Source organism: Manis pentadactyla, chromosome 10 (genome assembly GCF_030020395.1).
Source record: "Manis pentadactyla isolate mManPen7 chromosome 10, mManPen7.hap1, whole genome shotgun sequence".
Taxonomy (NCBI): Eukaryota; Metazoa; Chordata; class Mammalia; order Pholidota; family Manidae; genus Manis; species Manis pentadactyla.
Genome location: NC_080028.1, coordinates 3693158 through 3720288, shown reverse-complemented (window position 1 = coordinate 3720288; position 27131 = coordinate 3693158). Strand labels below are relative to the sequence as shown.

General features: G+C 62.3%; 1 protein-coding gene across 3 annotated transcripts in view; it reads right to left on the bottom strand.

The window, feature by feature from the left end:
- The window catches only part of WNT7B (Wnt family member 7B), a 48489-nt gene extending 21669 nt beyond the window's left edge, over window positions 1-26820 (bottom strand). Inside the window, exons 1-2 of one of the 3 annotated variants that reach the window (XM_036906598.2) lie at window positions 26669-26820; window positions 2853-3079 (exon numbers count right to left, since the gene is read on the bottom strand). In XM_036906598.2, the coding sequence (XP_036762493.1) occupies window positions 2853-3079; window positions 26669-26739 (298 nt within the window). In that variant the 5' untranslated portion in view covers window positions 26740-26820. Of the gene's footprint in view, window positions 1-2852; window positions 3080-22256; window positions 24633-26668 lie in introns of those variants that run through there. The other 2 variants (XM_057486288.1, XM_036906597.2) reach the window with 2 other exon arrangements.
- Window positions 26821-27131: the final 311 nt, after the last annotated feature.

The following is a 27131-nucleotide window of genomic DNA, read 5'->3' as shown; positions in this document are numbered from 1 at the left end:
AAGGTGCCTGTCAGCCCACCATCATGGCCCCCAGGAGGATTCCTGCTGCCCCAGTTCTCCTGGCTGAGAGGGGCACTAGGCCTTCATCAGAGGGCAGCGAGGAGCCAGGGAGGGCTTCAGGCAGGGCAGGAGGCTCAGCCAAGTGTCAGGAAGTCCACCCCTTCCCGGGGGCAGGGCGCAGGGAGAGCCTGAGGCCAGCGCTGAGCCCGCCCCGGGGCAGAGAGACCCAAGAAGGATGAAGCCCCAGGACGTGGCTGCAGCCTGGCTGTGGACAAGGAAGCCAGGCAGGAGTGAGAAGAGGTTCCCGCAATGGGAAATTAGAGGTGAATAAGTGGGCCTCCCAGGGTGAGAAGCTGCAGGAGCAAAGAACCAGAGGCAGGAGGAGAAGTTAGCCAAGGCGGAAGCTCTGCTTTCCAGAAGGGATGGCAGGGGGCGGGGTGACATACGGCCGGGGCTACTCAGAGTCCTAGCTAAGGAGTCACCTTTACCCTGGGGCAATAGGGAGCTACTGCAGGTTTTTTGAGGAAGGAGGTGACTGGCATAGCTGGGGCGGGGTAGGAGGCAGGAGGCGCTGACAGTTGCCGGGGTAAATCCACAGAGGTGGCCCTGCAGGGGCTCTGGGGCACAAGGGAGGGATGGACTGAGGAAAGCTCAGGTCCCCTGCTGAGACACTGGGTGGTCAGGCTGGGGGAGGGCTAAGGATGGGAGACTGAAGCAGCGCGGTGCTGAGCGTGTCTGGCCGGAGGCTGCCATGGGCCGGCCTCTCTGAGGGGTCCCCAGGGAGTAGCCGTGCTGATGCTGGCCCTGGGGGAGCTGCCTGGGGACAAGGAGCAGACAGACAAGGGGAAGCCCACACGTGCTGGGCCAGGGGCGAGTCTCCAAGAGGAAACAGCTGCGAGCTGTGAGCCATCATGCTCACAGCTCCCGGGATGCCCACCGTCAGTAAAGGTGTCCTGTGCGGGTACCAGCCATGTCTCTTGGGGGTGGGAGGGGCTGGCAGGGGCCAATGTCGCTCCTCTGGGCTTTGGACTGTCCACAGGTGTTGGGCATTTACTGGGGTATCTATGGTGGACCCCCCCCCCGCTTGGGGCCTGATCCCGAGGAGAGGCTCAGAGTGGCCACATCTTCCCCACCACCTGCTCATCAAGGTCTCAAGTAAAGTCCGGGCTCTCACCCCTCTGCAAGCCACAGAACCATGGCCACTGCCCATCTCTCTCTACACAGAGAGGCAGCACAGATTGCCAGACAAGGCAGTAGAGATCTGGATCTGAACCGGTGCAGACCACGTGGCCACGTGCCACCTCACAACTCCCCTGGGCCTCAGTTTCCTCAGCCGTCGGCGGCAGGGCTGCTCACAGCGGCCCTCAGGGCTGAGGGCCAGGCAGGCAAGTGGGCACTTGGCACAAAGCAAGCACCAGGGCTGAAGCCCTCCCAGCTGGCACCGGACAGAGGGAGCTGCACTTGGGTGGTGGGGCCCCAGGGGGAAGGTGGTGCCACCCTCCTCGCTGTGCCAGCTGCCACCCACAGGCTGTTCACCACAAAGGCGCCCCTGGGTGCTTTTCCCTGTGCTACCCAGCCCCACACCAGGCGTTTCACACCCTGCAAAGCTCAGCCCTGGCTGGGGTCCCAGCAGCTGTGGCGCTGCTCGGTAGGCCCAGGCTCCTTGGCCCTCTAGGGTCAGAAGGACATGTGCCTGCAGGCTGGGGTCTGGAATGACAGAGACCCCTGCATGCCCGGTGCTGGGCCCTGGGTTGCCACTTTCCCCCGTCCGACCCTCCCAGTGGCCTGGAGGGGCAGGTCGTATCACCATCTACACCCATATCTGTTCAATAGCAGTCATTGTATAAACTCCTGCATACAGGCATGGGAGGGGCGCTGGGGACCCAGCGAGGGCCTGCTCGCTCAGAGCTCACGTCCCAAGTGGGGCAGCTGAGGCCTCAAGCAGCCCAAAGCCGTGCCCACGGTCGCGCAGCTGGATTCAAATCCAGGTCAGATTCTAGAAGTCCCACTTCCCCTGTGAGCCTCTCTGGGCCTCAGTCTCCTTCCCTGTAAAACGGGCAGGTGGGGCCTCCCTCGGGGCTGCTAACACGGGGATGGAACATATGGCCCAGAGACTGTGCCCAGCACAGCGGTGCACCGCGGGCTGAACACGCCACCTCTGCTCGACATGCCTCGGGGCTGCCACTGCCTGCAGACCCAGAGGCCCGCCCCCTTCCCTGTCCCCACACCACCAGTACACCCCACCCACCCTGTCCTCCAGCACCCGGACTCCTCGGGGCTCCCACGTCATCACACGCAGCAGCTACACACATTTGCTCACCCTGTCCTGTGCCTGGAATCCCTTCCACTCTCAAAATCATGGCATATTTATAGAGCACTTCCTGTGGGCTGGGAACCCACAATTCGAATCAAGGCTACCGAAAGCCCCGTGTAAGAACTGCCACTGTTACCCCATTTCCAGACACAGAGCTGGAAGCCGGAGAGCCGGAGCAGCTGCTAAGCAGCAGCGGGGGCACTCTCACCACGGCACTGCCCTGCCACGCCACCAGCCCGCCCGCCCGGCCCACGTCCGCGCCCGGAGATGGCCTCTGGCCCCGCAGCCCAGAGCAAGGACCCCGCCCACACGCATAGCTGACCCCTGCGGACGTCTCCCTTGCTACAGTGGTGTTCCAGGGTCCCCGGCCAGGTCTGGGTCTTCCTGGGGTCCCAAGCCCCCATCCAGGCCTGACACAGAGAAGGCCACAGGAAGCTGCTAGGGCAAAGAAACGGTCATCGGGAGGTGGTGCCCAGTGGCAGGCCTGGCCGGCCAAAGCCCCGATGGTGGGTCCCCCTGGGCCCAGAGGCGCCCTTACCTACTCGGAGCTCTTGCCCGAAGACAGTCTTCTCGCCGAGGGCAGAGCAGTTCCAGCGTCCAAAGCGGAACTGGTACTGGCACTCGTTGATGCCCATCTGCGCCCCCTCCCCAATCACGATGATGGCATCCGGCCGGCTCTGGCAGATGGCACGCTGCCGTGGGGCCAAGCCAGGAATCTTGTTGCAGATGATGTTGGCTCCCAGGGCCACGACAGACGACAGAGCTCTGCGGAGACGGGAGAGGACACGGAGGAGGTGAGCCGGCCGGCCAGGACCTCCCTGCCTGCAGCCCACCCCAACCCGCCCAGTCAGCGAAAGTGTGCTGGGCACTTATTCTACTTTGTGGGAACAAACCCAGATCCCTGCCCTCAAGGGGTCCTTCTCTGTTGACCCCACACAGGATCCTGGCTTGGAAAAGTGCACACACGGGTACCCTTCAGCCTTGGAAGCACCAGAACCGTGGATCCCAAGTCCCACGGATCAGCAGTCCTACAGAGCACACGAAACACAGCTCCCATGCCTTGAACCAGACACACAGACCCCTCAGGTCAGAGACCTGGACACCTGGCACTTGGCAGTCATCAACTGAGGACCATCCACTGCCCCGAGCAGCAAGCCCAGCTCCCAGACCATGGGGGCTTTCCCCTCCCTTGCAGCCCCTAGCTCCCCCCAGGCTCCAGGCCAGGCAGCTGCTGGGCGCCAAGCCCACCAGGGCCAGAGTCGATTTGCAACCCCTGTGTGAGCTGGAAAGGCCTCTCCGAGCCTGTTTTCACATCCACAAAAGAGGGTAAGACACCTGCCCATCTCCTCCACTCCCCACCACACAGGCTCAGACCAGAGAACCGGGGCAGACAGCCTGCACGTTGTGGGGAAGAGACGGCTCTTATTAGTGGCTCATTTCTGGACGGCTGGGTGCACTCAGGGGAGGTAACTGAAGTTGACGTGAACTGAGCACCTACTGTGCGCTGGGCTGGACAGGGTGCTTATTGCAAACATCGTAAACTCAGAGCAGTCCCCTGAGGGTGCCTTGTAATTAACCACCGGGCACCCTCCAGAAACTGCCTGAGGCCTCAGACAGGAGACCTGCCAGGTTCACTCTCTCTACTTGCCATGTTATCATGTCAGCAGAGTGTTTGTTTGTTTAAGGAGGTGAAATTCACATAACATAAAGCTCACCGTTTTAACGTGTACAAGTCCAGGCACTTACACTTGAGATGTCTTCCAGCTGCTAAGCTCCAAGATATTTTCACTGCCTGAAAAGAAATCTCATAGCCCTCAGCAGCCACTTACCATTCTCTCTGCCCCAAGCCCCTGATACCCACTCATCTGCTGTCTCTTCCTACAGATTTGCCTGTTCTGGACATCTCGTATGGATGGGATCCCACACAGATGGGATCACACAACATGTGACCTTCTGTGTCTAGCATCTTTCACTTAGAATAAGGTTTTCAGGTTGATCCACACTGTGGCATGACTTGGGACTGCAATCCTTTTTGTGACTGAATAATATTCCATTGCGTGGCTGCTACATTCTGTGTATCTACTCGCCAGCTGATGGGCATTTGAGTTGTTTCCACCTTTTGGCAGTTGTGAACAATGTGACTCTGAACATGGGTGTACAAGTCTTTACGTCTCTGTTTTCCACAGAAGTTACACCATTTTGAACACCCACAGGAGAACAGACAGAAAGCTGGAGAGAGGTGGGGACTGCTTTCAGCAGACCCTTGGGCAACAGCTGGCTTCCAAACAACAAATTAGGTCCACTCAGTGACGGCACAAAGGGCGAGAGTGAGGGAGACCACCAGGGGCCCCCAAAGTTGCCGTGCACAGCCCTAGGCCCCTCATACAGTGAGCCCCCTCACCCCCCTGCCGCCTGCCAGCCCCTTCCTTGAGAGAAACAGGTTGGTGTTTTTCCAGGGCCGCCAAGCACCCACAGCCAGCTGGGAAAGTCCCCATGTCGCCTGAGCCCACAGCACGTGCAGGGACCAGGGCACCCCGGTGACACTCAATCCCCATGGCCGGCCCGCCCTGCCTGCTAATCTGGCCAAGACCCCCCACGGGCACAATGGGCAGAAACGCCGGAAGCTGGCATGGAGGAAGAGCATCTGGGCGGGTGGGGCTGGGAGCAGGCTGGAATCTGGGGAATTCAGTCCAAAGTAATTGTAGAACCTCAGAAAACCGACCCGGGGAAAATGAGATGGATGGGAACCTGCTGGGCACTCGACTCCAGGCCCCAGGTTGGAGCTGCTTTGGATCCTGGACACTGAAGGCAAGCTCCCCATTCCCAGGGTCTTCCAGCAGGCTCTGGGCCTCAAAGCCCCACTGTCTGGGGCAAGAATCCTGCTGGGGTCAGGGGCTCACATATGAGGGGGCCCTGGCCTCCGCCTCCAGGCAGACCCCTCCAGCCCCGCCCGCACCCAGCCCTCACCACGCCTCTCCCCTGCACAGGCCTAGCCACAGCACCCCAGGCTCCTGCGCCTGGCACCGGGGGCCACCGGGGGGGTGTCTGGCCTCTGCCGACCCTGGTGCTGGTCCCTCTGCCTGGGATGCTGCTTCCCTTTTTTCACCTGGAAAACTCTACTTCCCTTCCAGGCCCAAATGCAAGCCCCCCTGAGCTCAGACCCCTCGACCCCAGGCACAGAGAAAACGCAGAGCAGCCCCTTGTCTCTCGAGTACCAACCTCACCCATGGTCGCCCAGGAGCCGTTCGCACACAGCTTTCTCACCAGACTGCAAGCGCTTGGGCGGCAGTGCCAGGTCTGAGGTGAATCTGGGGCCTCGGGAGCTGCCCCGAGGAGTCCAGCATCCATGAGTGTTTGTGAAATGGTGGAAGGAATGAGCAAATGAGTAAAGACTCAAGGAGCCTCTCTTGAAGAGCTCCTACAACTCAGTTACAAAAGGCGATCCCATCTGAAAATGGGCAAAGGGTTTGAACAGAAATCTCTCCAAAGAAGAGATACAAATGGCTGATAGGCATGTCAAAGAATCTTAACACCACTCGACATTAGGGAAGTGCCAATCGAAACCACAATGAGGCGCCGCCTCACACCCACTCGGACGGCTATGGTCAAAACAACAGAAAAGAGCAGGTGCCGGCAGGATGTGGGGTCACTGGAACCCTCGTGCATTGCTGGTGGGAATGTGAGATGGGCAGCCACTGTGGGCAACAGTCTGGCAGCTCCTCAAAAAGTTTAAACATGAAATTACCATAGGACCCAGCAATTCCACGACTTGGTATATATCCAAAAGAACGGAAGACAGGTGTTCAAACAAAAACTTGTACACAAATGTCCATAGCAGCACTGCTCACAATAGCCAAGAGGAGGAATCAATCCAAGTATCCGTCAACAGGTGATGGGTAAACAGAATGTGGTCTCCATACAATGGAGTAGTATTTGGCCATATAAAGGAATGAAGCTGGGATACATGCTACAGGGATGAACCTCAAAAACACTGCGCTCCGTGAAAGAAGCCAGACACAAAGGCCACATTTTGTAGGATTCCATGTAGTGAAATGTCCAGCCAGGGTAGATCCATAGCGACAGAAAGTGGACTCGTGGTTACCAGGGGCTGGGGGAGGGCAGGGGGAGGGCCTGCCTGACAGGTGGGGCATTTCCGTCTGGTGTGATGAGAAGTTCTGGAACTGCAGAGAGGTGACGGCTGCACAGCATTGTGAATGCACCAAATGCCACCGGATTGTACAAAAGTGGTTAAAGTGGCAAGTTTTATGTTATGTGTATTTTAACCACAATTTTAAAAAATTCGGTCCGGACACAGGACCTCCTACACCCCCGGGCACGAGTGGGATGAGTGGAAGGGGAGGGGCCTTGCCCAGCTGATACCTGGAAAGTACCCATTCGCATGTCTCCCTGGGGTTGTGGAGCTGATGGAATGGGGAGCAGGGGCCTTCAGCCACCCCCAAGCATGGCAGGGCACAGGTCAAAGGGGGAGGAAAGGCATTAGGGAATGGAGTGCACTGTATATTGTGCCAGGAGCATAAATAATCAAATATGGTTGACAGTTCAGCAATCAATTCAGAATTGTCTCCTTTAGAATTGCAGGGGGTTTTCCACGAGTGGTTTTAAACACTGCCATTGTGAGCACCAGCCCTGGACAGCACAGGCCGCTGCTGGGCCTCACCCTCTCCTTCGGAGGTGAGCCTCGCCGTCCACATGTCACAAGTGTGCAGACAGAGCCCAGAGAGGCAGTGGCACCTGTCCAAGGCGGCACACTGGCCTGGAGCCACCCCTGCTTCCTGAACTCAGGGGGAGGCAGACTTGCGGCTCAGAGCACCACACACAGTAGGTGCTGGAAGGCAGCCTGAGCAGGAAGCAGTGCCCACTTTTCATTCTCAAAACAGCTCTTCTCCCCATGCTTAAAATCCTCCAGGTCACTCGCTCAGTCATCCAGGTTTACGGACAGCTTCCATCGCTGCTGGTAGAGGGCTGCTAACCCTTCTCAGCCACCCTGCCCGTCCCTCCCAGACCACCTGCACACACACAGCCGGTCCGACCACTGCCGCCCTCCCTGAGCGCCCGGCCCTGCCATGCCCCGAGCCTTGCCCACACTGCTCCCTCTGCACCCAGGGGCGGGGGGCTGCAGATATGGGCACTGGCACCAGCCCACATTAGGAAACAGTCCAAGCGGAAAGGGGGTAAAAACATGTGATAACGAAATAACTGGTGCTCAGAGGAGGGGAGAAGGTGGGGGGAAGGGCATTAGGAGGGGGAGGAGAGGGATTGGGGCACAGGTGGCATTGGGGGTAACTGGCAGTTTGGGGGTGAGGGCCTGCCATGGGCACTCTCAGCAAGCTGCCCCAGCAGGGGGGCCAGGCTCTCATGCCAAAGCGAGAAGAACCCCCTGGGTGGCTTCCCAGCCTGTAGCTCTTGCTCAGGTGTCTCCAGCCTCGCCGGGAGCATGCACCCGGGTGTCCATCACCAGGAGAGCGACACATAAACGACACATGCCCGGACTCACACGCTGCAGCCGTGACAGCACCACCAAGGGAGGGAAGCCGGCAGGAGAACACAGGCTCTGGGCCACGCAAGGCTCCCCTTCAAGTGAGAAGTCAGGACAGAATCACCATGGCGGGGAGGCACTGACTGGGAGGGGCCCTGAGCGAGCCTGCTGGGTTCTGGAAAGTTCTCTATCCCAAGGGGGGTCAAGGTGTCAAGGATGCCCACGTATGTGAGAAGTTGTCCATCTGTCCACTGGAGATTTCTGCACTTTATGTAAGTTATACTTCAACAAAACATAAAATATGGTGATGCCAAATTTTGAAGGGCTGGTGGGGCAAGACAAGAAGGGAAACTCCCAATTTTCTTAGAAAAATTAAAACAAGTACTTTAAAGAATTAAAGCATCAACATTGAAAATCATTGGGTTAGCCCTGGCGGTGTCCCCCCTGCAGCAGTCAGCCACCCCTCCAGGCAGAGCTGGGCTGGCCCAGGATCTCAGCAGCTCTGGGATGCAAAGGCATTCCCAGCCCCATCCTCTGAGGGCTGCCCTCCTGCCGCCTGCCCACCTCCACCCCTACCTGGACTCCATCCACAGATGTTGCCAGCTTGTCCCCATTGGGCCCTTAGCCTCTCTAAACCTCAAATAAAGGAGTCAGGCTGTGTCAGCAGCTCCCAGAGCCATGAAGAGGGTAGGAACAGGAGCCCCTGGGGGCTGTGGGGTGCAGGGGCCCTTCATGGGTGGGCAGAGCCACCCGACTGCTGCCATCCCTCTGCCCAGGGGACCCGGGCCCACCAGCAGGACCAGGCCCTGGCAGCTTCCTCCCAGAGCTGCCCGAGGCCACCAGGGGACAGAGCGCTGGGCCATGGACTCTAGCTAAGACCTTGTCTAGGCCACGCCCCACCCATGCCAAGTTCCAGCCTGGGGGGGTCCTCAGGGCAGCCTCCCTCACCCAACATTCCTGGGGAACAACATCGGGGTCACCACACCGTCAGAGACCCCTGAGGTGCAGAGAGGGGTTGGATGGGGGAGCCAGTGTCTCACCTATGCCCAAAATTAGAGCCATCCTACCCTCACCTTGTTTTTGCAAAAGACACCTGTTTCATTCAGCAGGTAACCACCTCCAAAGCCAGCAGCCAGCAGTCTAACCTAGACTCTGCATGCTGTTCAGAGTTCTCGGCGCTCGAAGCAGAGTGGGCATCTGCTGCAGACTGGAGTCTGTGCTAAGAGGCCCCTTGGTGGGGACGTAAGAATAGTAGTGTTCCCTCAGAATAGTAACTGGAGGTCCAGAAAGGTCCAGCCACCTGCAGAGTAGCCCCAGAAGGGAGGGAGGGGAGGAGAGGCTGGGGCCACACCTCCGGGCCCCAGACTGGTCAGTGCCTGAGCAACCCTGTCCCTGATCCTCAAAGATGGGGTGGGGGTCACTTGTATACCTGGAGAGTCACCCATCCATCTCTGGGGCCAAACTGCACGGGGGGTGGGGGGCTTCCCTGGAGGGCTCCTGAGGGAGGCTTGCAACTTGTGCCAGGCTGGGGGGCATCCCTCAGGTCAGGGTCAGAGTCACAGACCCTCCACAGACCGGCTGGCCTTGAGCCCTGTTGCTGGCTGCAGAGTGGCAGGGGCCCTGTCTTCTTCCCTACTGTGCCATGTGCCTGGCCTGGAGCCACCTTCAGCAGTGACCAGGCGGCAACTGAATGAATGACGGGCAGAAGGGAGATGAGATGTGCGGATGCAGTGCAGTGCTGAGGACAGCAACCTGGGTGTCCAGGGAGCAGTATGTGGCCAGGACATCCTGGGAGAGGTCTCTGGGGTGGCAGCTCGGGGGTGGGCTGCTGGGGGCAGTCCCAGCATGCTCCGTTTTCACTCAGATTGTCATAGGTCCACAAGAGACAGTTTCTATTCCCACTTTATACACTGCTGAGGGTGTCATATACAAGGCCTAGGGTGTCAGTTTGCAGGAGGTGGGCAGGGTGGCAGGGACTAGGGATAAAGCCACCCCAAAGTACCCTCCAAAGGGCATCAATCCACTGGCATTGCCAGTACAGGGACAAGCCGCGTCTTTCTGTTGAAAGAGCAGAAGAGAAATGGTGTCATTGCCAGCCAGGACCATGTGAAGAAACAGCCCCTCAGACCCGGAGGCAGCGCCCCGCCGTCCGATCTGTGCACAGGGCCCTAAAACTGTGGCCACAGATGTGGCAGGGTGTCCTGAGGAGGCTGTGGAGCCAGGCACCTCCACCTCAGTACCTCATTCCTCCTAAATTCCTCAATAACTGACCCCACAAACCACAGCCTGGAGCAGAGCTGCCCCAGCAGAGGGCAAACAGCCCTACCATGGCAGGGCCCCCCACTCGGCCTGGCCCCGGGCACCCCACTCTGGACTGAGCATCAGCTCTCATGCAGTCACCCCCACCCCCAGGCTTCTGGGTTGGAGCAGCCCCTACCCCCAACCAACCCCAGAATCCTGGGAATGTCTGAGCCCAGGACTGGGGGCAGCCCTGTGGAGGGTCAGGGAGATGCAGAATCCTAGTACTTTCTGCAACCCAGACCTCATGACTGAGTTTACTGGGCCTCAGCACCCCAGACCCCTCCTCCTCCAACCACATAAGGGGAGGCGGTCCCTGGGGGGACACTTCCCCTCCTTACCCTCCCCTCTCCCTTCCCTCCACCTCCCCAGGTGGCATGTCCCACCTTTGGGAAGGTCAGTGGTGATGAGAAAGGACCTCCCCACCATCAGCCCCCCTGCACCCCCTGCCCTCTGGGCCACCCACCCACAGCCGCCCCAACACACGCAAGACAGTGGCCGGGCTGCAGAGTCTGAGCCAGGCCTCCCAGCCCTGAGCTGTCGGGGCCTTGGGCGGCGTCAGGTGCCTCGTCGCGTCTCCCACCCTCATCGTGCTTAGCCCACGTCACTCCGCCTTCTGCCTCTGCACCTTCGCCCAGCCTGCCTGTCCTCCCAGGCCTGTGCTCTCCCACTGCAGAGGCTCTCCTCCTACCCACTGTCCCCTCCCCGGGAAAACAGAACTCTGTACTTGACCCCCTCAGTCCTTTCCTAAAGTCATCTGGGGTAGGGTCTGTCCACCCCACCAGCTGTGGGGCCCCCAGGGATGTCCTCCATTGGCCAGCACCCAGCATGGCCCTGAGCTGGCCTCGGATGTGAGCCCCTGCCCTGGTCCCGGCTCCCTGGGAGGTGGGGACAGGCTGGTCTGGCCGGGCCAGATGGCCAGCCTCCCTCCAGGCTCCCAGCCCTGGCCCTGGCCCGGGCTGCCAAGCTGCCCAGAGCTCCTGCAGCCCACGCTCCCGTCCCAGGGTGCTTTATAATTCTTCCTTCTCGGGCATCTTCCAGCAAAATATTTGAAGAATGTTCTAATTATCTGAGATCAGCCAGGGAGGCGGGCCTGGGTCCACTTATCCAGGAAGAAACTCGACAAATACCTGGGCGAGCAGCACCTGGCCCCCACGCCCACCCCAAGCTGCGTCCCCACCAGCTTCTCCCTCACGTGGGCAGGGGCTGGCACAGGTGGGCTGCAAGAGGCTCTTCTCTGGCTCTGGAGCCCAGCCGGGTCCTCTGGTGCCAGTGTGGCATGGGGGCAGTGCTGGCCTCAGGGACCCTGCCTTTCAAATGGGGATAAGGATGTCTTCCAGGTTTGGGGTCACTCTGCAGAGCCCTAGAACCACTATCACAGTGCCACAGCTTGGTGCCAGCAGGGTCCCGCACCCCTCCTCTGTGGGACGGAACGGGACAGGACAGAGGGGTCAGACCCGGACACCGTGCCAGGCCCCTGCCCTTCCTCTGGCCTCTGAATCTGCTCATCTGCTCCCCTGTTCGGTGGGAAGCATGGGGCTTGGGGACATCCCCAAACCTCAAGAAGGCTGTTCTGAGCCTGTTTTCTCATCTGAAAACAGGGGCAATCAGCCCTCCTCCGGCAACTGGCTTCTCCCGCTGCTGGCCTGGGTGGGAAGAACCTGGACCCAGCGGGGCGGTGGTGAGGGCGGGCACGTGTGCCAACACAAGGCCTGCACCCCTTCCTGAGTGGCGTCCCCACCCTGTCCCACCCCATCTCCACTGCGCTCTTCAGGATGGGCCTTGACAGTCCCGCTTTACAGATGAGGAAACGGAGGCCTTGAGAAAACACCCAGAAGGGAGTTTCATGGGTGGTGAGCAAGAGGGTGCACAAAGAGGCTGGAGGCAGGACGGGGCCAGCTGGGAAACGGGGCCAGCCGGGAAGCAAGGCCGTCCCTCTGCCCCTCCCTGCCCTGCCCTGCCCCCACCCAGGCCTCAGTTTCCAGTTTGCGTAGCGAGAGGCGGAGATGACAATCTAGCATCTGTGGCTGCATCCTAAAGAGGTTCTCTGGGTTCGGGATCCTGTGCTCAAGCTCTGCTCTGCTGCTGACCCTCCCTGTCCTCTCTGAGCCTTAGTTTATCCATCTGTCCAGTGGGAAGAACAGCCCATGCTGGCAGACAGGGTCTCCCGTGGGCCGGCCCCTCCAGAGCAGGCCCTGTCTGCTGCAACCTTCCCAGCCCAGTGCCCCACTCAGCTAGCTGCCCACAGTGTTCCCAGGGAAGAGAGCAGAGCATCCGCCTGCTCCCTCGTGCCCCCGGCGGCCAGCCACCGCCCTCCCCACATAGCTGGCATTCCTGGCCTGGCATCTTGGGACCCCACCCTGGGGAGAAAGCAGGCAGTCTGGAAGAAAGCAGGCAACGGGCAGGGAGTCTTGGGCAGGGTTGAGGGTGCTGGAGATGGGCAAGTACTGCCAGGTGGTCCTCCACACCCCCTGCTGGCGCAGGGAGCTTATGGCTGAGGGGGACACAAGAAGCTGGAGGGTCCTCCAGCCCCCACATCTGCCCAATCTGTGAAATCAGACGTAACCCAGTCACTGTGACCCCAAAACCCTAGGATATTGACCTCTGACCTCAGAAACTGCCAGACCTCTGCTAAGGAACTCAGGGCCTTATCATGACACTCCTGGGTTTGGGCCCCACTGGACCAGCAATTGCCCCTCCAGGAGCATCCTGCCCCTTCTGGTAGCCAGACCAGATTCCAGGCTCAACTTGGTACTTCCCCCTCCAGGAAGCCTGCCCAGGTCTCTCCTCTGTCCTCCCCTTGCCAGCAAGGTCGTATCTGTGCCAGGCTCCTAAGAAGGCTCTTGGAAGCTCAGATTCAGCAATACCTGCCTGGCTAGGCTATGGCCACACCATCTGCTGTGCTCTGGACCTTCCCTAGGCCTTACCCCAGGCCTTTCTCTTTGCCAAGAGAGGAGATGGGAACACCAACGCCCAGAGGCACTATGACACCTGAGGCCACACAGCGAACTGAGACCCCAGCAGGGGTGAGACCCCCAGCCCCAGCCTTGGTCTCAGTGCCCCAGATCCATCTGATGCCCCAGATCTGTCGGACATGGGGGCGCCTTGCAGGCCTGGGTGACCAGGATGTCAACCTGAAACCTCAGGACAGATGGATGGATGGACAGGCAGGCAGAACAGGTGGTAGGAAGCTGGCAGGGCCTGCTAGGCCCTGGCCAGGCTGGGAGTCTGAGGATCTCCTAAGCCAGCCAGTGCCCTGGCCTCAGCTCCCCTGGACACGGTCTGGGGGTGGGTTTGGGGGCTGAGCCCCTGCAGGCAATGGACAGTGAGCAGCCACCTCTATACAGACGGTGGGGCAGCACAGAGCTCTGGGCCCCAGGACCATGCCTGCAGGCCAGCATCCCGGAGGGTCCCCCTTCCAGGACCAGCTAAAGGTGGGGGCCTGCCTGGACCACATAAGCTCCTCAGCGCAGAGCAGGCATGAGGCAAAGCCCCTGAGCTCTCCCCAGGTCTGCGGCCCTGACCTCTGTTCTCACCAAGCTGGGGACCCTCTCTGGGCCAGACCCCTGGGCAAAGCTCCCTCGCCATGCTTTTAGGCAGCGCACTGTTCTGGGCTGCTCCCTCCAAGGATTCCTGGACCACCAGGGCCTCCCCAGCCAATGCCTCAGCTTGGATAACTTGCAGCCTGGTTGTGATGACTCCATGTACTGGGTCTTCCTACAGTCAGCACCTTCAAAACACCTCCCCCAACTCAGGGGTCCCCAGGCCTTGACTGAGGTGGCCTGGAGTCCTGAGGACCGCCCCTGCCTTCCATGGGCAGCCCCTAGTTGGAGGAGAGGAGCAGCATCTAGCCTAAGGCCACACAACCACCTGGCAGGGGTCTGACATCAGAGGCAAGAGCGAAGCAGAGCTGAGGCCTTTCTCCCCACTCCCAGCTCGGCCCCAGGCCCAGTCTGTTTCCCAAGCATCCCCCACTGTACTGCCCTCCCCACCTCCCCTCCTCCTCCCCACTGCAGGAATCTCCATTTCAAAAGGAAGGAAGGCAGCAAGGGAGAGCCGGGGGTCAGGGGTCTGTTCTGGGCTCACACTCAGACTTGACAGGCAAACCCTGGCTCTCCCCACCTCCCTGGCAGGGGCTGGGAAACAAGCGTGAGATGGCAGGTCCCCCGGGTGTAGCTGGAGCCTCACCTCCCAAACCCGCTCCCAGGGTGAACGCCACCCAAGGCAGAGGGCTTCCCTAGACGGAGTCCTCATGCCCCAGCCCCTGCCTGCTCCTGCAGCTGCTGGGAAGGAAAGAAGGGAACATCTTGGTGGGGAGGGGCGATCCACCCAGTACCCACCTCCTGGAACCACAGCCCGGAGTGACCCCCTGGCCAGTCACACAGCCAGCCAGCTAGAGCCTGAGAGGATGGGTGGCTCGGGAGGTCTCTGGCAGCCCTCACCCAGCACCCTCCCCAGACACTGACCAACAGCAGCCCCAATCGGGCATTTCCAGGGCAGGTGTCCCTGGAGCCCCTGTGACCTATGTGATGGGCCAAAGTCCCTGTGTGCTCCTGAGCTGCTGAAGATAGAGGACAGGGACTGAGGCTGCTGGCTCCCTGTCCAGTGCTCCAGGACACTAGCCTGCCAGCGAGCCTGGGCTCCTGGCCCTGCCACCCTACATGCACATTCCTTGAGCACCCCCCACAGACTGGCTGCCTGGCACCCCAGCCCTTTCATGGGGCCGAGGCTCAGGAGGTCACCCTGGGAACCTGAGCATTGCGTTCCACCACCAGGGCAGTGCTGTCAACAGGGGTGACGACCTTGCCGGGGCAGCGATGGGGGCTTGGCCCATGGGTGCGGCCACGCCAGCACCTCAGCCCACTGCGGGGCCTGCCGGGGGTGGGTGGCACACAGGATGGGTTCCAGGAAGATGGGGATGTCAAGGGGATGGGTCTGGCTCCTTCGGGAAGGAGAGCATGTCAGCAACACCTGGAAACTCCCAGCGTTCCCAGCCAGCGGTGACGTTGCCCTGGGAAGACCTGAGTCAGAACAGCTGCAGCCCCCCAGCCCACCCGCGGTGTCCACCTATGCCCGCTGGAAGCCAGCACACCTGGAGCCTGCATGCCCCCGCCACCACGGGGACCTCACTGGGCCCCAGATGCATGAGCACCATCTGACCGTTCACCATGTGTTTACGAGGCCCCGGCTGAGCGCCAAGTGCCGTGCTGGGCGCTGGGGGCAGCGGTCAGCCCACAACCGCAGGTCTGGACTCAGAGCTCACATGCTGACAGCGCTGCCTCCCCGGCTCTGCCCCCAGTCAGCCCTGCAGATCCTGCCTCTGGGAAATTGTCCCTCAGCCCCCTCCATCGGAGGCCAGGGCAGGGCCAGTCTTCTCCTGTCTCGCCGCTAGTCCCTCCCAGACCTGAGGCTGTTCCCTAGCTCAGGAGAAAGCTGCTGACCCCTGCCCGGTTTACGACCTGCCTTCCCACGGCTCTCCAGGCCCGGGCCAGCAGCCCCTGCCACCCTGCGCCCTCACCTCCCACCTTGCTCTAACCGGCTGCAGCCCACCCCTCCCCCAGCTCTCCCCCACTTGAGAACGCCATTCTCCTTCAGCCCAGCACATTCTTTGGGACCCAGGTCAGTGGGCAAGGTCTTCCTGGTCCACCCTTATTGCTGGTAGGTTAGGGGCTCCTTCTGTGGGTCCCACAGGGCCTTGTGTCAATGATGGGGAAGGAGGGACGTGGCTTCCCGGTTACACCTGCACACACAGCCAGTCCTGTCCCGCTGGCAGAGGGGCTGCAGTGACACTGCACGTGTGCCGGGGTGGAGAGGGCAGGCAGGAAGGGGAGGTGGGGAGAGGAGGGCCTGCAGAGCATCTAGGCCTCTCACCTACCCAGGGGGAGAAACCAAGTTCCAGAAAAGGGGAGGGAGGGCCGTCCCCACGGTTGCCTCGCATCCACGGCACATGGCAGCATCTATATGTCGACCCAAAGGGGTCTCAAGCTAGCCAGCTGGGGCTAACTTCCCTCTCTGCTCAGGCTGGTCTCAGGGATCGGGGCCACGACAAGGAGGAGCCCGGGAGGGGGAATCTGAGCTCCTCTTGGCTCCGCAGCACCCACCGGGGAAGCTCCCCACAGGCATGGGCTCCTGGGCCCCAAGAGCGCCCTGGCTCAGCAGGCAATTCCAACCAGCTGGATTGGTTGGCTTCTCGACCTGTGTGGGGTTACAAGCAGTAAGTCAGAGGGCGCTGGAGTTTGCTGGAAGCCGGAAACCTGTATCAGCAGGACTCCCTGAGAAGCAGCATGGACCTAAGAGCCAGAGAGACGCGGTTCAGATCTGGATGCAGCCCCCTTGGCCCAGAAAGGCACTCTGCGCTCGGACCCTCACATTCCTCACGCCACCACCTCCCAAGCGGGTGGCCCTCGCTCAGCTCCCCTCTTCTGGCAACCAGGGAGGACGCGTTCACAGCAGACCCCAGCTGGCGTGCACATGTCAGTCCCCTGAGGGAAGGCTTTTCCTAGGGGGCCTGCGTCCTCTGGAAGTGGAAGGCAAAGTCCCCTTCCCCCGTCAGGGGCTCGGGGGCAGGTAATACATTCTGGAGGAACTCCCCTCAAAAGAGCTCTTACTCCGTCTTACCCCTCGGCACAGTGAGGGTCTCAGGCTCGCCCCAGGACCCTGGCAGCGCTGACGCCTGCTGAGTGGGGCTGGGCCAAGCCACCCCCCGCCCTTGTCCTGGACTCCTCCCCTCGGGGGGCCTGGCCCACTCACAGCTCCCCGCTGGCAGGACTCTGCGGCACAAGGAACACCTGGGTCACGTGAAGGGCAAGGATAGCCATCATGTGGGCGAGGGGCTCTGGAACGCCACGGAGACCTGCGGTGTCATCAGGATGCGACTGCTGGGGGACGCTGCCCAGGTTCTTCCAGACCATGGATGATGCCTAGGAGCCGTGGCCGGGCAGGGTGGTGTGTCCCCCGACCCAGCCCTGGTCCCACTCTGGCACCTAGCGGGCTTCAGGGTCTGCGGTGGCAATGGCTGCTTGGGGCTGCAAAATGGTCATGAGGCCCACTCACAGCTTCTGGCCCAGCCCTCATGGCATCCCCTGTGCTCAGACACCACCTGCTCCTGCGTGAGGCTGGGAGACCCGTCAGTGAGCAGGGTTCAAGCTGCACGCTGTGCTCTGCCATAGACGCTGTGCTGTGACCTTCTTGAGCCTCAGCACCCTTATCTTTAGAGTGAGCCAACCACCCCTCACGGGCGCTGGCACAGAGGACCGGTGGGTGCTGGCTTCCTTCTATGCAGGGCCCTTCCCCAGCATCTCTGGCCCTCACTCCTGCATCTGCGTGTATGCCTCCAGGGCCGGAGAACTCACTGCTTCCCTGCCAACAGCAGAACTGGCCTGGGCTGGGGGCACCTGGCTGGGAGGGTGAGGACACCCCGGGTCGGGGCAGGCTCCAGAGAGGACCCAGCAGGCAGAGCAGCTCTGCGAAGGAGAACAGGGGGAAGGTGGGGAAAGGGAAGGGGGAGCGCACCTGTGCCCACCCCCACTCCACCGGCCAGTCAGAGGGGAGGCCCCAGCCCTGCGCCCGGGAAGGAGGACAAACGGCGGTTTTGTCCTTGGCCAGCGGGCGGCCCACACCACACAATGACCCTTTCATCAGACTGAGGGAGCCCTGGGCCGGGGTTTCATCTGACAAGGGAGGGCCCGGCCTCCTGTCCCCTTGCTGGGGGAGTGAAGGAGCCTGGGCCCTTTGGGAGCCGGACCCAGGGGAGCCAGCTGAAACGCTTCCACTTGCCCCCGGGGAAAAAGGCCCTGAGTGGTTAGGTGACTTGCCAGAGGCACAAGGAGGGGCCCTATTCCGGGTACCCCCCAGTCCTGAGCTGACAAAAGATCTGGGTCTCTGCGACCAGTACCTCTCCCCCATCCTATCCCCTCCCCTGACACCTCCCTAATGAGCTGCCCGGGGCAGTTGCATGACAGAGCATGGTCCAGAGCCCCCGGAGGGGTCCTGGGCTCCCCACAGGCTGGGCAGCCCGCCCTGGCCCCCTGCCCTCCCAAGCTGGTGTGAGTCTCCCTGGGACACAGTGGGGGTGGAGGGGACAGAGGCAGGGAGGCACTTGCCAGGCTTGTGTCCACGGGGTCCCCGAGGAGCCGGGTGCAGACACAATGTGCAGTCAGGCAGGGTCTCAGGCATCACTGCCCTTCGTGGGGACCACCTCCCCCAGGGCACCTCCTCCAGCTGCCTGTGCACCCCGACACCCCAGGGACCCCAGGACGGCTTCCAGAGCCAGGAGGGCCATTACCTGGGTTCCCAGTGGCTTCAGGAGAGGGCCTCTCTGCTGGACCCCAGCGTCCCATCTGCCCCCCTCGGCAAGATGCTGAGGCTCTCTGACCCTGGGCCGGTGTGCTTGCCAGTGAGAGTCGCTCCTTCTAGGAGTCTTACTTGAGCTCCTGTTTAGTCTGGACAACTCCTATCTAACCTTCAAAATTCTGTCTAGGTATCAACTTCCACTAGAAAGCCCTCTGAGATGCCCTAGAGGGTTCATCATTCTCCCGAGCGAGCACAGCACACAGGCCTCCCTCTGTGTCGCCAGTGGCCAGCCTCCCTGCTCCTGGTGGCCGAGAACACCCCCACCTCCTGAGCACTTACTGTGCACCAGGCACCTAGCTGAACACATCTCTGCACTCACTTCCTGGACCCTCACAGCCACTCCAGGAGGGTTGAGGTACCCTGGCCTCCATGGAGCAGAGGGCACAGCTGAGATTACAGGATGCAAGCGGGCAGGAAGAGCAGCTCCTTTGTGCATCTTGAGCTGGGGGTCCCTTGGGGGTTCCCCAGCTTTAACCTCCCTGTATACCCACCACTCCACAGAACCACACATGCTTTCAAATCCCGATGGCCTGTGGGTCCAACGTGAGCCTGCAGAGAAGGATCACCATCGCCCAGTGACCAATGAGGAGACTGAGGCCCAGAGAGGCCAGAGACCCACCGAAGGCCACACAGCAGAGCTCCTCCCTCACCTGGACAGACGTAGCCCTCCAGTGGGAGCTGCTCCTCCCACAGGGGACCTGTCCATGCCTGAACTGGGTGGCCCCATTCTGCCCCCACACGGGCCGTGATGCCATGGGGTGGGCCCGATTCTGCAACACCCCCCCGGGGTCACACCCACAGGACTTCTGGGACTGCGGCTGGCACCACCAATAAAGCCACAGCGGCAGAGCCGGGAAGAGGCCCAGTCTTGGCAGGGCAGTGGTGAGTGCCCCCCACCCCCCACAGCCAGGTGGTCGGTGAGTAACCGCCCCGTCACCCGTGACTCACTCAGCTCAGCAGAGCAGGCGGTCACCCTGAGAGGCTCACACCGGAAGACCTGGGGGATCACTGCAACCAGCCCCCACATCTGGGAGGGGGAGGCCAAGCCCGGAAGGGACCTGCCCAGGACAGTAGGCCAGCCTGGTCCTGGCACAAGGCCTCAGCCAGGCCCCCACACCAGCTGACCGGGCACCACAAGCCCTTCTCTTGGCCCGTAGCTCCCACCTGCCCTCCCTTGGGCCCTCACTGACCCTCACTGGCCCTGGGAGCATCTGCTCTGACAACAGAGGCGCAGAGAAGGGTAGGGCTGGCCAGAGGTGCCTTGCGCAGCCAGGCCAAGCTCAGCATCAGGGGCCTCACGGCCCTTCCAGGCCAGTACACCCGTCCGACCCGATCAGTGGCAGGGGCCCAGGCATGCATCTGGGATTCACTATGCACGGACCACAGCCCAAGACAGGGAGCTGGGAGAGCAGCCCAGATGAAAGGGGCAGGATCAACTGCCCGCCAGGGTCTGCAATCCCAGCAATGGGATTTCTTCTGGAAAGTTCTCTGAAGCAGAAAGAAGCTTCCACCCAGGGCCCCTCCTGCCCCTGGCATCCTCAGATCCCACAGGGCCAACCCTCTCATGCATTGCCGCAGTACTGAGGTGGACTTACCACCAACCCCCAACAGTTCTCAAGGTGCTTTTGCACTGGCCGGCTCACCTGCCTTCAGGTGCTGGCTCACAGACCCAGAGAGGTTCTTCTCCCCACACACATCTATTTGCATCACCAGGGCCCGGTGCCTCCCAAACAGGGCAGGGGGCGCTCCAGAGATGCCCCAGGCCTCCCTCTCTAGCTCTGAGAATGGCCGACTTAGTGCGCCCAAGAAAGCCTGCCATAGGCACATTCTCCCTTCTAGAGCTGAAGGTCAGGCTGGGCTGACACTGCGGCAGGGGTTGCTGAAGGCAGGGCGAAGGTCAGAGTTGGCCTTACTGCCCCCTCCCCACCCACTGCCAAGCCCAGCCCTGGCCCAGGAACTCCTGGGAAAGCTTTCCTGAGGGGAATCTCTCCTCACCGAGCTGGCAGTGCACACACAGGGAGTGAGCCTGTGTGGACGCAGAGGGCAGTCACTGCAGGCAGAGGTTCGAGGGGCCGACTACGACGGAAACCTTGGGGTCTATGAAGGCGAAAGGCCACCCCCTGCCCCAGAGCCCCTCAGTTGCTGCCTGGGCCCCCTGCCCCCTTCCTCCTTTCAGATTCTTACTCCGGACAATCCCTGGGGGACTCCTGCCCACCCCATCGTCCCATTAATGCCAAACTTCAGCCAGCTGGCTCCAAAACTTATTTATTAAGCCGAGAATCTGCCGATTCTCTATCAAGGCTTCAGACTGCGATGCCCGGGACTCTGGGGTAGGGGAGGCTTCCCCACCTCGGTCCTTGGGAACTGGAGGCTGGGGTGCCAAGGCCCTCTGGGCAGACCCTGTCCCGGGAGAGGCGATAGAAGCAGGGCTCTCCGGCCTGGCACTTGCCCTGCCTCAGTCCCCAGTGATCAGGCGCCCTGAGCTGGGCGGCCTGCCTCCCCCCACCTCCCCACCAGCGATGCCTCCGCAGCCAGGGCTGCCCGCCGGGCCTGGAACACTCTCTGTGTCGGACCTTGTAATTATGTCCCACAGCCCGGGAAACCGCGGGCCTCGCAGCATCTGGCTGCGGTTGCGAACTTTTGTTTCAAGATGCGCGACTATTTATAGAAGGAAAACTGGTAGGATAGTAATTTCCTAGGAGCTGGAGGAGAAATTGGCTGCGTCTCTATTAAAAGCGGGTGGGGGCGCAGCAATTTATTAGGGCTGCGGCCACGAGGGAGAGGGGGTGGTGCCGGGAGCGGGAGGGCAGCGGCTGCCCCCTCCGGCCGCGTTAGGCGACCCCGGACGTGGCCCGCGTGTAAAGGAGGGGTAGGGGGAGGGGAGGAGAGACGGGGAGCTGGCTCTGAGGTTTAATCAGTAGCATCCAGCTTAAATTCCCCCAAACGGCGGTTCCATAAATCAAACTTCTTTTTAAATCGGAGGCCAGAGCATATGCGTCCCATTAGCAATCGGGCGAAGCCACCGCTGCGCCGACGCGCCCCCTCGGTTCTCTGGGCCCAGCCGGGCCCTGCCGGGAGCTTTCCGGACCCCGACGGGCGCTGCCCAGCCTGACTCACACGCGCGCCCAAGCTCCACGCGCCGCCTTGGCCAGGACACCTGGACGCACCTCGGCCGCCTGCGGCGCGCAGCGCGCGATCCCCTCGCGCCCAGGTGAGGAGAAGGCCCGGGCTGGGGTCAGGCCGTTCGGTGCAGCGGGAAGGCGCCAGAAGCCGCAGCAACGTCTGAGGACAACGTAGGTGCTGTCCGGTGAGGCTCAGCGTGCACGTGTGCGCCAGCGTGTGCGCGGGGAGCGGGTGTGTGCGCGCCCCTCTCCGGAGTGTGGCAAGGCCGTGGGGGCCTCGTGGGTTTACATAGGGCGGGGGGGTGTCCCGCTGGGCCGGGACTGGGCTGGGACGCGCAGGGAATCTCCGTGCTGCTGCCCACGCGCGCCCGGGCCTTGCTCTCGGTGCGCCCACTCTGGTTCGCCCCTGCAGGCGGGCCTCGTGCGTACCATCCTTTTTCTGACCCCCAAACCGGAGCTTCTCATTGCCGCAGCCTCTCCTCCAAATCCTCCCCGTTGGGGGCGGCTTAAGCCGGCAAAGCGACCCAAAGCACCCTGGCCCCCGTGCGCGCCGGACACCCGGCACTCCGCCCAGGGACCTCACTGCCGCCTTCCCTCCCCGTCCCACTCCTGCACCGGAGGCCGCGGAAGGGACCCCCGCCCGCCCGCCCCGCGCGCGGCCCGCGGCACTCACAGGTAGCTGCCGCTGGACAGGATGAGAAAGATCTGCGGGCAATAGATGGAGAGGAGCGCGCTGCGCGGCGACAGCAGGAGCATGGTGGGCCGGCGCTCCCAACGGGGCTGGACAGGCCCCGCGGGCAGGGCGCCTGGGCCAGCTGGGGCCGGGGTCCTCCCCGAAGCGGGGCGGCGGCACCGGGCGCTAGGGGCCCGGGCGCGCTGGCCGCGGAGCCGTGCTTGTCCCTGCCCCACCGCCTGGGCCGAGCATCGCGCTGGCGCTGCGGCTGCGGCTGCGGCGGGCGCTGGGATGAGAGTGAGGAGCAGAGAAGCAAGCAGGCGGCAGCTGGTGCGCCTCCGCCGCCGTCTAGCCGTCCGTCGATCGGTCGGAACCGGCTCTGTCGCTAGCTCTGGCTCACGTCTCCAAGTCTCTCGAGGCGCGCAGCTGCCATTGGACGGGCCTCCCCTACATCCGCCTCCTCGGCGGGCGGGTTTTTTAAAGGGGAGGCTGACCAGAGCGTGCTGCGGGAGCCGCCCCCAGGGCTTGCCCAGACTGCAGTAGCCTGTACCCACCCTCACCCACCAACTCCAGCGAGCCACGCAGCTCTGGCCTGCTCTGGAGGGCGCACCTGGAAGGGAGGCACCGCGGGGTAACTGCGCGGGGACGAGCGCTGCTCTTGGGGGCTGTGCTGGGCAGTGTGTATTCCTGTGTCGGTGCATGCGCCTGGGCGCCTGCGGGAGTGTGCGCGTGTCTGTGGGGATGTCCTGTGTGTGCTGCTCCTCAGCCTGCTTGTGCCCCTGGGTTTGGTGAGTTTGGCTGGGTCGCAAACTCTCACCACCTAGCCAACCAGGCCCTGCCGGGCAAGGCTCACCTGTGCACATGCGCAGTGGTGTCTCTATAGAGTCCCGCATTGGTACTTCTGGAGAGGCTGACAATAGGGAGGTCGCTCGAACGGGTACAGAGCCCCATCGCTCTGGTTTCCTCACCTGCCTTCCTTTGCTCACCTCTGAGGGGTCGGCTGGCACAGGTGTGGGGAGTTGCAGATTCACAAGAACATACTTTTCTGAACAATCCTCCTTTCAGGGATTATTTTAAAGCCCAGAAACACAGGTATTGAATCCCAGCTCCTACTGTCTGCCAAGTCTGGCTACAAATGGATGTCCCTCTAGATGCAGTGTAGACCCTGTAAGTCGGAGCCAAGGCACAAAGCAGAAAAGATGACAAGAAAAGAGAGGCCTGTGCAATACGGGGTAGGGGTGTGTGGATCCTGGCTTCTAGACCTGGTGCGGAGATCCACCCCCAGCATCCAGAAGAAGGGGCCCCGTCCCCCACCCTCATCCCCTGGCTCCTGGGCTCCCAAGCACTGCTGAGCCCCCTCTGCCTCTCCCAGCCCCCGGGGTGAAAGGCAGGAATGGAGCAGGGCTGGTCCTGGGACTTCATGACTCCAGTTCCAGTGGATAAAGGGTGCCCAGACTTCAGAGGGCTCCTCCCTGCCCTAGCTTGGCCTCCTCCAGGGCTACAGCTTGCAGGCTGCATAGTCCAAAAGTGAGGAACTGTGACTCCCCAAAGCTATTTGTTTTGAAATTGCTCAAAATCCAAGTCACATCTGCTCTTGGGGCTCCAGTCCCCAGAGGGATTGTGAGGAGGAGTTCTCCATTCCTGTGGCTCTAAGAGCTACCCTGGGGCTATAGCTGCACTTGCACCCTGGCAGAGGGGCACAGACAAGTGGTGGCTGCATGTGCACAGGTGGGGCTGCAGGAGGCTCCCTGTGTATGCTCATAAACATGTGCACACAGGTTTGGGCTGGGGGGCTGTGATTTCAGAACATCCCCCAACATGCACAGTCTGACATTTGGTTGGAACTTTTATGGCCCCAAATCCCCACTTCTGAGATTCCAAGGCCCTGAACTACACTCTGGAGGAGTCCTCTGGGTGCCAGCAGCAGCCGGGATATCGGTTAACAATAAGAAAGGCTTGGCTGGTGCACAGAGGTGGTTATTTGCCCCCACCCCCCATCCACTGGGCAAAGGCCTGAGAACTAACCTTCTTAGCCCCCATGAAGGAAATGCTGCTGTTACCCCAGTTGTCAGGTGAGGGAGGGCAGGCTGGGAGGTTAAAGAGCTCACCAAGGCCACCCAGTGAAGAGTGACGGGGAGGACCACCCCCAAACCTCTGTCTGTAATTCACTGGGTCCCCAGGTCAATTAATCCCTTAGGTCACATCTGGGCCCATCTGCCCTCTCCTTCCTGCCCTGTGCAGCCAAGATGGCTGGCAAAGAGAGCAGGCGCCTCCACTCCAATATTACAAGCAGGGGCTGCGGGGGCGGCAGGGGCTGAGTCTCCTCCCCAGGCTGGCTCCCTGGCCTTCCTGGCTCTGCTTCCACAGGGGTTTGGACACCAGGTGTTCTCCTCTCCCCCAGCAGTGGGAGACAGTGTGTTTTAGGGGACATACCAGGGGGATGGCGTTCCCCACTCCAGTGCTCCTGGGTGGAGGCAGAGGGCAGAGCCAAGGCCCCTACCTGGCTCCCTTACTTATTCTCAGAGATGCTGACACAGGTGCCGGGAACCCAGGATGCATCTCGGTGCGCTGTCTCCACTTAGACACTGGCCACCGTCCTGTTCAGAATGGCCAGAGCTGCAGCCCATTTAGAGAGGGAACCTGAGGCTCCGGAGACCAGAGAGGGGGACCTGCCTGTGGTCGTAAGACCTCAGAGCCCGGCCACCAGCCCTGGGAGCCCAGGCTGGACACACCTTCAGCTCCTTCTGCTGCCTGGAGTGGGGAAGTGGGGTACATGGAGCTCTTCCCACAAGCTAGGGAGTGGGGACTGCTTTAGAGTGACTCCTGTTGAGGAACTGGAGCCAGGAAGAGTGATCAGCGGTAGAGGCCAGTGACATGTCCAGTCCCAGCTCTGCCACTGCACTTATTCATGTGGACAAGTGACTTGGCTTCCTTGCTCAGGTAGGACCCTTGCTTGGTCCCCTAATCCTTAAAACGGGAAGAGTGAAAGCACTTAACTCCAGGACGGCCAGGAGGGGAAAGGGCCTCAGTGCAGAGAACCAGACAACAGAGAGCCTCGCTGGGGGCTGCCCGTTACTACGAGGGCCCAGAGGGCATCGCTGTAGGGTCTGCCTGAGAGTCTGGAAAACAGTGCCTTCCTGCCCGTTCCCAACCCCCCTCCCCAGCCCCGCAGCCTCCGTGCGCTGCACTCTCACCTCCTATAAACAAACACCCGGGCACAGCCTGCACACAGACCCACAATAAACAGCCACCAGCAGTCACAGACACGCCGCCCAGGCCTGCAGAGTTGAGGCTAGGACAGCGAGCCTCTGCAGCCACCGGCCTCAGTTTCTCCATCTGTGAAATGGAGGAGGGGACGACGGCTGGAGGGGCGACGGACGAGGCGTTCTCAAATTGGGCTTCTGCGTCTCCGCCCGGGAAGCCGCGTCTCCGCCGGCGGCAGGGGCCGGCCCTCCCGCGGGCTGTCCACCGGCTTTGCTGGCTGTGGGACGCAGCCTGCCTCTCGGCGCTGACGGTGCACAGTAGGCGCGCAGGGCGCGGCGGGACGGGGGCCGTGGGCGCCAGCAGTGAGGGGCACCGCACCTCCTCACGGTCACAGCGCCCCCCCCCCCACTTCGAGCGAGGCCGAGACAGACTCTGTCTAAAGGAGATCGCAGCTCAACAGGTAAGGACTCGGCTGGGTTCAGGAATGTGGAAATACGACTCGGAGCAGCTACTGCAGCGAGCAGCTAGCGCGGCCCGCCGGGCGCCCGCCCGAAGGGCCGCGAGAGGGGGAGCGCGGCGGGTGGGGGCCGAGCCGAGGGCCCCGGGCGGGAGGGGGCGTGGGGCCCGGACAGAGCCTGAGGCGGCCGGGCCCGCCGTGCGGCCCATCCCAAGCCAGCCGGACGAGTTGTCAAGGTAATTTCAACACGTCCGGGTGATGGATAGAGTCGAAGGGCCGAGGCGGGTGCCCCGGCCTGCGCGCTCGCGGCCGGGGTGCGCGGTCCCCGCCCGCCCGGGCCTCCTCGCCGGCCGACGCCCCCCGGTCCCGGCCCCGGCCCCGGCGCGCCCTCCAGGCAGCGAGCGCTCGGCCTGGGCTCGGCGCCCAGCGCAGCCCGGGGGAGGGAAGGCGCGTCCCACCCCCGGGGCCTGGAGCCCAAACAGGTGAAAGTACGGGCCGGGCACGCTCGCCGCTACCCTGGAGCCTGGCCGCAGCCGCCCGCGCGCCCTGCCTGCCTTCCCAGGGCGCCCGCCGCTCAGGGGGCTCGGGGGCGTCTCCGCCGGAGCAGGGTGCTGCACACAGGCCAAGCCCGGGTCTCTGAGAGCCGCCCGTGCCCCGCTTTGGTCCCCAGGTCCCCGCGGGAGCCCCGTGGAGCCAGCTCCTCCCGGCTGCCTCGGCTCCGGCGGCGGCCCCCGCCCGTGGGGATACTCACCCGAGCTTCACGTAGAGGACGCCAAAGCAGAGAAACACGGTGAAAATCCACTTGCGAAAGTTTCTGTGCATGATCCAGGGAGGGGGGCTGCGCCATAGACAGCGGCGGCCGGAAGGGACGCGCGGGCCGGGCGGGGAAAGGGCAGGGGCTGGGGGCCTCGGCGCACAGTTCTCAGCCGGCGCTGCGGCTCGGGTGGCCGGCGACGCGCGGGGGCTCGGCGCGCGCTGCCACCATGGTGAGCCCGGGGCGCCGCCGCCGCGTGCGCCTTGGGCAGTGACCTGGGCCGGGGGCCGAGACCTCGCAGCGGGACCCTGCGAGCGCTGGCGGGGGGCCGGGGCTCGGGCGCAGCGGGCGGGCGCTGCCTCCACTGGGCGCAGCCGCCTGGGGCCGTGCGCGCCAAGCCGAGCGCCGCGGCGGCCAATGTGTCCGCACTTGTCGGCCTCCCCAGGTGACTCGCGGCCCC